This window comes from Opisthorchis viverrini, assembly GCF_000715545.1.
Source record: "Opisthorchis viverrini unplaced genomic scaffold opera_v5_6, whole genome shotgun sequence".
NCBI lineage: Eukaryota > Metazoa > Platyhelminthes > Trematoda > Opisthorchiida > Opisthorchiidae > Opisthorchis > Opisthorchis viverrini.
In genome coordinates this window covers 1,894,807-1,906,186 of record NW_008751662.1, presented here as the reverse complement: position 1 = coordinate 1,906,186, position 11,380 = coordinate 1,894,807, and the positions used below count along the sequence as shown (strand labels likewise).

Genomic DNA, 11,380 nt, shown 5'->3' with positions numbered 1-11,380 from the left:
CCCCCCCACACTTGACAGCCCACTGACAGTGCTGGATTTATGCACCAATTTACCAGCTCGCGCGTGGAATGCGCAGCTACCTACCCCCCACCCAAATCATCGGTGAAACAAACTGCGGCAGCTACAACCAGTGTACGACGAATACGCGGTTCTTACAGCTCACGATGATGATGCGTAAATCTCGCAAACAATTTATGGACGATGATGATGCGTAAATCTCGCAAACGCCTAATTTATGGAAATTTGTGCGTGGCCAGTTGACGTTGAGCGTACGGCAGCGAATCTACGAACACAGGAACTTAGCTTGGGTAGACTGCTTAAACTGGAGGGTGGTCAACATGTATAACACCCCGGACGGAAACAAAATTGTTCAGCTGTAGCGCCCTTTCGGTGCCAAGCTGCCATACCACACGAAGGAGGCACAAGGGCCAGGATACTGCCAGGTTGCCCAAACCTAGACAGGGGAGGTCGAGAGGCAGAGGCCGGGTTAGAACCACGAACCTTCCGGTCAGTGGATTCGGGCTCTAACCACCTGGTCCATCTCGCCCCTCCGGATGGGTGGCGCACCTCATTATTGCATTGTAACTACCGAGTAAGAGTTATTTTAACACTATAGGAAACAACCGATATTTTGCGAGTGCAAAATGGTTTACTGATCACTGATGTCCGGCATGTTCATCAGCAAAACGGCTCTTAATCACCTGCGTTATGCCTCTTGTTTTTTTTCTGTCCAGGTCCTATTGACAACTGCTTTCCCTAGAACACAATTTGGCTTTCATCCTGAAGTGAACTAGTTCAGCCGTGAGGTGGAGCACTTCCGTAGTTACGTTTCGTACTGGAATTTTAGTCGCATTCATTGTCGCAGTTTTTGCCGGTCCATGAGGTGGACCCATTCCATATAATACACTACNATTCCATATAAATACACTACTATATATATATATATATATATACCCGGCGTCACAACCAAGTTATACGTGAGCTTCCTACTTTCTACTAATTTCTTATCCACAGCTGGTCGTTCATCGAAGCTTGCAGGGCCAGGCGTCGAAACCGGAATAATCTACTCGAATTTCACGGCTAAAACTACCCGACGAGGTTTACTAGTTGGACATCAACCTTTGGTTGCTCCAGCCCTGGAGATCAATGAAGGATTCACTGAGCTTCGTTTTACCGGTAGTCCTCCGACAAAATTGATCGCCGTGGAAGTATGGGCCGCAGGACCACCAGAAAAGCTGACGGATTTGCGAGCACAAAAAGCATGGGAACTCTCTCAGGTTAGTATAGAATAGTCTACGAGGTGTCTAGTTGGAGAGAAACCAGAAACACTATATTCTTACAGACCTCACAGAGTTCTACTCGTCCTAAATAGTCTACCGTTTTTCTTAATCTTAGTGTCTCCTTTTTCAGACGCACGCAAATAGGCGTGTTTTGATAAGGTCCTTGAGAAGCCTCAGTGTGAAGATAAAAAATTCCGATGAATATCCAGCCTGGAGCGCTGTATACAGCCCTTGGGACATGTTAGATATACTTCTTTCGAGACATCTTAGGATTATATTAAAAACGCCCGACCACCATAATATGGAAAAGCTAGTGATAATTGACGGATGAACAGGATGTGGCAACCATTCTAACACACTGAAATCCCTTGGCTGACACCCAACAGAGATTTAGCTTGACTTAGCTGACTGGTTCTTCTTCCGCCTTAAATCTCTACCAACCTCGGAACCTAATCACTTGGCCTGACGAAGCTTTTGTGGCAAAAGCGAAACGTTGCCCAGCAATAAATCTACCGATTGTGGCAGACTTTGAAACCACTAGATGGGTGTTCCACCTTAGTAACCTAATCACCAATCAACCAGATGTTTGGAACCGATTGAGTTGTCATCGTTTCAGAGGTTCGGCAGATCCACCGATTGTTTAGCGAACCTCAATGAAGGGATGTTCCACCGGAAGTTTACACCAGCTTTTTTTAAGGTGCGTCCCGAAGTGAATTCCACTCGGTTCTCACAAATCGAGAAGTCATAAGTCGTGATGAAGAATCCAGGAAACCTATCGTCGGAATGGATGGAAATTCGCCTGATTTGCCAGCTCTCTTTGTATGGTGAAAATCGTCCCTGCCGTCAGTTTCTTTGCTGCACATTATAAATGGATGATTAGTCCGGTGAATTTCGTATCGACTCCACTCCTCTGATTTGGTATGATTATCTGAAGTTCTTGTGTTTAAGTAACCTGCTGTGCCTCCGTTCTGGTCAGCGCAATTTCTTACAGTGGGCCAGTCGCTGTGAGAATAGCCTGTTGATATTCTCAGTTCCCGAAATAGACACAGTGCGCGACGTTTGATCTTTTCTGACAGCGCAAGGTGTTCCCCACATTTTGTTTTGTGAGAGCACTACGTAAACAACGATATTGATAGAAATATCACAAATATGGCAGTGAATTTGCAACCACTCTGTTCATCGTTCATATGGAGCCGATTGGATGCTGTCGGTGCTACTCGCCTTTCAGGATGGGGACCGCGTAATCCCCACTGTGCCTGGTTGGAGACACTACAAGATATGACTGCCAACCGATGTCAGTGGCGTTCTTGTTGTTAGTTTCTATCCAGATCGCCTGAGTGAGTGTCTGAAGGTATAGGCACCTCGGAATGATTGTGGTAAGTAAGGCTTTCAAATAAGTCATGGTTGTACGGCAGTGAGTCATCGGTGTTGAACACTGATGTCATGCATCAAATTAAACGTTCTCGAAAATTGGAACTCAGTACCTGTACCGTCTCCCTTGTGGGATAACCCAACTCCTGTTCACTCCCAGTGTTATCTCATCAACAGGTCAACAAGGAGAAAAACCGAAAGTTCAAACTGGAAGACGATTGGCGAGAGTCGGCCGATCGACACATCCTCTCTATGGCCGGAGTGAACGTAAACCGTTCGGCATTAGTCGGCGCACCAGAGAAGCCTCCCCAAAACATCCCCAACAAGTAATCGTTCAACCTGCTCTGTGAATTCTCTTCACTGTCGTGAGCTCTGTCCAACTTCTACTTCTGTGATAATCTGACCGAACGCACTTCGTTCGAGACAGCAATCATTCTCACCAGACTACGCAATTTCCTTCTTTATCTATGACTTATCATGCCAGATTATTACTCCGCTCTTGATATTATCAACTTGTTTAGCTTTGAATAGTTATCATACTTTTCTTTCTTCGCCTTATTTTAGCTGAGAATTTCGGTCCCCGTCTTATACCGGTGCTCGGTGTGTCTTAGCCGAATGACGCTGGTGATTATTCATCAGTTCAGCTGTGGCACCCTTTCGGTGCCTAGCTGCCATGCCACACGAAGTAGCCACGAGGGCTGGGATACTGCCAGGTTGCCCAGGCCTAGACAGGGGAAGTCGAGAGGCAGAGGTCGGGTTCGAAGCACGGTCCTTCCGGTCAGTAAATTCGTGCTCCATCTCGCCCTAAGATATCAAAATATGATTCCCTAATGGTTAGTTGATGGGACTAGACTCCGTATTTTAAAAAATCCGTGCCAGGTAAACTTCGAATACAGTTAAGATAAATCCCTGCGCATTTTTGCCTAAATCAATGGTTTGGCACTTCCCCATCATCCGATTTTGGGTTGGTTTTCAGTTATCAGTTCACCTTCGAGTTGGGATATGATTTCCTTCTAAGGCTTACAAAAGAGATTTGTCTCCGAAATTGGAATGTGAGTAGTTCTAAAAACTCAGTCCACTGAGACCTTCGCTCCCGGTGTGGTTACTGTGAGTCTGTTATGTTGATTCACTGGGACAGAATCGAAATCTAGTTCAAGTTCGGTGTTGCTCATGTGGTGTCACCCATGCGTTCATCTCATCTCGTAAAAACAAATGTGCTGCGTAGGTAGATTGATATACCTGAGCGAACGTGGTCCGTAGTGCCAGTAGGGGGCTGCCGGACATAACCCTGCGCATTATGCCCCCACCAGTTCTAGCGCCACTGCAGTGTCATTGGCTATCCATTCACGCACAATTACGCTGTCACGCGGTTCGCAGGGTTGAAATGCGGTTCAACATAGACAAGGACTTGGAAACGTTCTCTACATTAACTTCCGACGTGGAGGCCAGGATTGAAAGGATAGAAAGCAAAACTGCCTACCAAACTTACTAACCAAGCAGCCTGTAGATTACCAATATAGTGGGCAAAATCGGAACGTCATGAAACAAAGACTTAAGAGGCACACAAGAAGTAGATATTCGTCTGGCGTTTTTGTGTTGTGAACAGAAAGGACACCGATTGCCCTTAGTGATTGAATTGGATGAGAAGTCCACTAAACGGGTCTAGCATTGCCTTCATCTACAGCCGGCGTGATTACAGAAGTCAGAAGTCTGAGACAAACAAGTGAGTTTTCCAATGGCAGAATTTCGACGATTGGGTAGGGAGTTTTCTTCAGCTAAATCATGTGGTACCGCGCTTGATCTGCGCGGTATTTCAAAGCCAAACGTTTACACAGTTGGTACTGTAAGGGAATTTTTGCTTCATAATAGGATTGTAACCGATTGTACAACGTTTGTCTTACACGTAACATAGTAGTAACACTTGCTACTATCCTATTCAGCGTTCCACAGGCGAGTCACTGAGCTTTATGACCAAAAACAGCTGATACGAATAAACAAGAGAACGGTTGACATAAACCATTCATTGTTTAGTCCCAAAGCGATCTCCTCTTCAGCTCTTGGGTTATTTTTTAATTGCTCGCTCGACATGACCTCAGTTCACCAGCTGATTGCTTGTCTTTTACACACCAACATGTAGCCAAAACTCCAAATATGCTGTTTGATAACAAATGTACACGTCATAACTCACTAGCATACACAGTGGCTGGGGTCGGACGTGTGAGCTACTTGGCTGTGCGATTTACGTGACCAGCCCACTGATAACTTATCACGATATTCGGAGTGCACCTTTGGATTACCAGACATCGAGCACACAAGGGTAGGTCCGCTTTACGTGTCCAAACCCACATGAGCATGGTGTCATCGAGTGGCTGAAGCAGTACAGTGTCAAGCAAATTACAACCATAGCATTATCCCAAGTATTCCTGTCTTTGGATTGACAGTAGAAGCTGAGCTCGGTCGCGATGTTTGGCTGCACTGATGCGTCTTATATCATCGCAAACGATATCCTACCTGCGTAAATCGCCAATAAATCCAAATACACCGATACAGCGCGCCTTTTCGAAGAAATGTTTTCTCGCGGGGAAAGACATGAATTTGAGTCGCATCTCACTTTTTGTGCAGAATAAAAATAAGACTCTAGGTGTTTCTGTGTGGATATGATCTTTCGAAAAGATCAGATTTAGCAAACCCACGTGAAAACTGCTGTTATCTCATCCGACATCTGGCTGGAGTCGTTTATGTTGCCTGGTATTGTCAAACTTGAAAGGCAGCTGAGCTTGGCTTGGTGGACAGAACGGAAAGGTCTTTGAAAAACAAGTTTCAAAAAGACAACCGAGAAGAATGAAGCGAATTAAAATGATTTGATACTGAACAAATTAAACCAATGAGAAAACAGTGGTGATGATACAAGCAGTTCGGACAAGAATGTCCGGGTGGGGAAGGCTGTATGCACATGGTCCGTAAAGGGCCAGTGAAGTCAGTGACTTGAGACCGTTCACGGTCATTCATATCTGTGCTTCCATGGCCGCACTGTCTGCGGCACCGGCAATTGGGACGATCAGGTTATCTTTGCTCATGAGATTATACTTCAGAACGTAGGTGGTGAAACGCTCACACAAAGCTGTAGCATCCTGTGAATGCAGAAGGAATATGTGGATTTAAGCCTAAACTGTGCAGAAAGCTCACATCGGGGTGTGGTAGATAATTGCCCAGCGATTGTAAGCTTAAACCTTAATAATCAGTACTGATCGTGGGTGGTTTTCCTCAGCACACCAGGTAACGACCGTCAAATTCTTAATCAATCCATGCTACCTAATCACTACTCAAAAGCAGTTCCCTGATTAGTTCGAAAGTGAATGACAAGGATGGCTGTGCTAGAAGTCCTACATTCTTGAGGAAGTTAGTAGTATAGACACACGATACCATTGAAGAAAAGAGTGTACTACTGACCGGCTTCTTTTACAGCACAAACTAGCCGGCGAACCTCGACCTCTCAGAATTGTGCAATGTGAGGATGCACACTGAATGGAACACTAAATCCGCGTCATTTTGCTCGATTCCGATGAGGTGTGTAAATAGTGGACCATCCACAGGTGACGGTCAGGAATAGACTGGACCATACCACGGTGATGACTTGTGTGCCTCCATGAGCTAGTGAATTATACTAGTGTGTATCCTCAGTCTCTTATAACAGGATGGTCAGTGGTTAGAACCCTAACACAGTTCCTGGTTGGGGGGGGGGGGGGGGGGGCAGAACATGTGTAGTGACTTGCTCTCCATAAATGCTAACGTACTGGGATTTTCCGCCACACAATCCTGCCTTACAGGCTTTTGAATTAACGCTTTGGTCAGTGATCCTATTGGCTGTGGCATTGCCCCAACGCGTATACAACCACAATACCTACGATTAACCATACTGCCATGCCACATTGGCCGTCGCATGGTGTTCTCAGTCGGGTCACCTTATTTCTGCATACAACAGAGCGGATATGCGAAGACAGGTCCGTGGCTTTTTCTCTTCTACATACTTTTCCCTTACACTCCCTCATCCCACTACTAGCTCTCTCTTGTAGGTCCATCCGCTAAGACTGACGACCCGGTCAGTCTTGTATCGGTTTTGGCCGCAACAGCCGGCACCGACAGCTTCAGGCATATGAATATTAACCTTCAAGCTTCGACGCTTAGTCTGTCTGACAACCATTAATGCTCGCACTGTGAAGCAAGCAGAATAAAAAGCTGCTCTTGCGTACGCACCAAAGTATGAGTGATGAGCGCTGACATGCTGTGTATGATGATTATGGGGTTTTATAAGGGACATGGACTTCAAAAATAGCCTGAAGGTGGCTCATCAATTCACTCCCAAAATTACCGACTCGAAAGATGGGCGGAACAATTCGAGCTGGCCTCAAGCAACACAACCTCTGGATATATTGCATGCGGGTGAATGGAATATAAACCTCAATAGCCTGTCGAAAGAAATAAAGTGCGAAACATCTGTGCTGAAATGTGAGCCATCAGGACCGGGCGATCTGTATCCCGTCCTCTTCAAAGAAGGCAGAGAATCCCTGGTGACCAATTTAACAAGACTTATTGGCGATATATGGTTTGGTTTAAAATATCGACTTAGGAACAGACTCTAGCCCAGTGGCTTTAAGATGTACGGGTCCGCAACTAGGGTATGGTGCCTTATTAGTGCCTGAGGAGGCACCGTCAACTGCTTTGGAATAGAGCCAATGAATTTCACGGTAAATGTGTATGATACGCCGATGAACAAGTCTTTTCACTTTACTTATTCGGGCGATCGTCAATATAACTCGCAAAATGAAGTGAAAGGAAATGAGCAGGTGACTTACCTCAAACTGATCAAATATTTGCCGATGGTGGAAGTAGGCATGGGAAAATATCCGATAAACACGACGACAGACTGAATCCAATCGATTCACCGAGTTCGCTTTTATACTGACTCTGTACGTTGCAGAATAGCCGCATACTCATCTATCAAACTCAAAACTCACCTGCTTGGGAAATATTTACTACTATTCAGAAGGCAGGCGGCGCCATCCAGAGTATGTCGTGTGTAGTCGATTGCCGAACACTATGGACATGGGGGAAAAGCAACTGGCAACTGACCTCACGTAAGCTACGTGGTTTAATTAGAACATATGTATATTTCAGAGACATGTTCATTGCCATCATCGACAGCATGACATCAATGTTCAACACCGATGCTTCACTGCCCCAAAACCATGATTTATTTGAAAGCCTTATTGTAAAGAAAAGAGTAAAGGTGGACGAGGAAGGGACTTAGTGCTAGTTTACCACAATCATTCCGACATGCCTACACCGCGTCATGCACCCTGGGTAGAAACTGACAACAAGAACGCCGCTTAACAGCTATATCTTGTAGTGTCTCCAACCAGGCAGTGAGGATCACGCGGTCCCCATCTTGGAAGGCGAGTAGCACCGACAGCACCCAAACGTTTCGTAAGCTTTCTCACACTGCCAGGTCAAGGGCCGATCACCTCTCTGCTTCCGCCGCTCCTAGTTGGACATGGAAAACAGCAATCACTTCGGCAAACGATGGTTCGGCATACGCTACACATGTCCCAACCAACGCAACTTCTGGTGCTGGACACGCTCTTCAATGGAAGTTCCCGTTGCACGATCGAAAACTCGCTTTCTAATTGCCTCGTTACGGATACGCCGACACCAAACCACACAAGCTATGGCTCTGAGACAACAATTGTTGAACACCTGAAGACGTCTCAGTTCCGCTGCTCGAACAGGCCAAGTCTCACAGCCACACAACAAAACAGCCCGTACTGTAGCTTGATACACACGTCCCTTCACATTCAGGGATAAACCATTCTGACGCCATAGATGTCTCAAATTAACAAACGCGACCCGAGCCTTGCAGATTCGTGCATTCACCTCATCTGTCACGCTGCAATCGGAACTAATACAACCTCCAAGATATGTAAAACGCTCCACAACTTTCAGTACTCTTCCTGGATTGTAAGTGGCGCGTTCAGTGACTGCATGTCCAGGAGCACCCTGGACACCCTTGTGGGTGCAAAGTGCCTACCAAAGAACGGGATGACTTTGGTAGTTTATCCAAAAAACACCTGTGCCTTCTCCTCTTCGAAGATGAGAACGATGTCGTATTCCAGATCGACAAGGTTTTCTTCACAGGTTATTTGAACACAGGGTTTTGGAGACCTCCCAGAGTCCGTCTCATTGTTTCATCGATCACGAAGTCCAACATGAATGGAGAGAGTGGGCATCCCTGATGGACACCGCTCTGTGTACGGAAGCTTTTGAAGAGCTCGTATTGTTCGTACACACTGATTCAGCTCTGGATAACCGAGTGCTTAAGGCGTGAACAAACTGATCGGTTAGTCTATGGTTCGAACATAACACCGGGATCTCGACTGCTCCTGTGTAGACTTGGGCAACCTGACGGTAACTCAGCCCTCGTGCTTCCTTCAAATGGCATGGTGACTCGGTACCCAAAGGATTTTATAGACTGACGTAATTTGGTACTTCCCAAATATCTCACGAGCTTATCCACTAAAACTGGTCCAAGCGGTTTGAACGCTTCATGTTTGAACGTTTAACGGTTCGAATCATCATCACCAACCATGAATTACAACGGTTCGAATGCTTGAATTAGTAAGCACTAAGTCCCTTGCCCGTCTACCTTTATTCTTTTCTTCACAATAAGGTTTTCAATTAATTCACGATTGTACAGCAGCGAAGCATCGGTGTTGAACATTGATGTCATGCTGTCGATAATGATGATGGTTATGACGGTCCAAGCGAGCCATCAATTCGTCCATAAAGGTTCTTGTGAAAACAGGTGAACATCCTTAGTACAGAGGAGAAGCGGAGATCCGAAAGAGTGAGCGGGAATATTCAGTCCGGCGAGAGGTAAGCATGCTAGATCAATTGTCCCCTAAGGAGAGGCAATTTTAAAATGAGAACACACACTATATTATGCTGTAGGATTCTAGGGGACATTGGAATTTGGAATCGTATCAACAAAATCAAATCGATTCCTTAAACTGTGCAACTGGTGAGTTCAGAAGGCCACTGGGTTGGCTTTTGATGCGATGATCGAGCCATAGAAAGTATTTGTCGCAAATGGAAGCCACTGATGTAGATTAGTCCGACTTAGGGTACGACGATGGCCAAAAATGGGATGCTCCTAATTACAAGAGATATCAGTTCACCATTCTTTACTCCAACCCTGATAACCCAATAAGCTACTGAATGGCTTATTCCCTCCATTTAGTAGGCACAGGCTTGAAATTGAATGAAGTAGGAGGTACTCATTAGGAGAACTAATGGCCCTAACGGCAGGGAAATCTTGCTCAGGAGTCTTGTGAATATACGTCTAATTAACATCTAAGAACATAACCATGCCTAATGAAATAGGCAATGGATATAACTTTTTAAATAAGACAGAGAACGCTGTTTTCTAGAGTTTTATCCAGTTGATGCACGGAACGTGGTATATTTGCATTGCGCTCCATGAAAGTTGTCATATAGCCGTGTTTATTCAGAAAATGTGGTCGCATCATACATGTCGGAGGTCTTTCCTCAAGGACCACAGTCCTTTAACAAGACAGTATTGCCTAGTGTCGTTTACAAAAGTGGACTGGATCTGTCCTTATTGTTTGGATCACCAGATAGAAGATTGAAATTTAGGGTGTCCCTCTTCCCAGCGTCTGTGTCGGCGGACACTTCACCGACTGCACCATATAACAGCTAACGGTAGTTGACTTGACAGGATATATATCTCGTGATGATGATGAGAAAGCTTATCCCATACCACAATTGTACTCCATCACCTTCTCGTATAGGTTTATGCCAGAAATTGCGCTCGTTTCAATACACTCATTAAATAGTCATTGCCAGTTTATGTGGTTAGGTTTCCAGAATTGCCTGCAAGTGTACCAGCGGGCTTCACTTGTTCCATGGTGGTTCCCAAGTTCGTTAAGAAAGTGACACTAGCTGACGTGCAGTCCCATGTTGACCGAACACCTGTTTTCATTAGGATAGTTGACCATCCAGAGAGATATCTACCACTGTGTTTCATGGTTCGAAACCCTCTGCCTCAGCAGTGATCAGCTAAGTTGAAACCAATACAGTCATTCCATACCTCGAGGAGTTAGTTCGTATCGAATGACCTCGTCACGTCACAGAAACCAATAAGCAAACCTTTAATACAGTTTACGCTTCAAGTGGCCAGCGAGTGTCCTTTCGATTCCAAAGCCGAAGTTGAGAAAAGTCGGGGATAAAACCACACGTTGGTTCTGTCCCAGAAACATAAGCACATGCGAACGTATTCCGGTTCGTCTGATGATCGGTTATGGTAAGAAGTTCTAGCGTCACTACCCGACAGCAGTTTCCAGATCTAAAGTTGATCCGCTTTGAAGCATCATTAGTGCTCACCAAGCAACCTGTTTCCACAACCGATTGCAAACTATAGTAGTTTACCAGAGCACTACCAGCATGAACACACTCACCCATAACTTCGGAATTAGCAAGGAATATAGGGTAAACAAACCCACCGATGTCCCCTTGAGATGTGATTTCGACCCCAATAGACTGTGTTTACCGTTCAGTGTCCAGTTCAGGGGTATGTCCTTATTTCTTATGGGAGTCCAAAAGAAGAGCCAATGAAAAATTTATGGTTGTTCATCGTTGCGGGGTTTTACTGTAAA

At 45.4% G+C, this 11,380-nt stretch overlaps 1 protein-coding gene across 1 annotated transcript in view; it reads right to left on the bottom strand.

Moving 5' to 3' along the window:
- Window positions 1–5,181: 5,181 nt before the first annotated feature.
- T265_00622 (hypothetical protein) overlaps window positions 5,182–11,380 on the bottom strand; it is a gene marked incomplete at both ends in the record, with an annotated part of 10,905 nt that continues 4,706 nt past the window's right edge. The window contains 3 exons of the mRNA XM_009164450.1: window positions 5,182–5,782; window positions 7,505–7,616; window positions 7,667–7,746. Of these exons, the coding sequence (XP_009162714.1) occupies window positions 5,657–5,782; window positions 7,505–7,616; window positions 7,667–7,746 (318 nt within the window). The remainder of the gene's footprint in view (window positions 5,783–7,504; window positions 7,617–7,666; window positions 7,747–11,380) is intronic.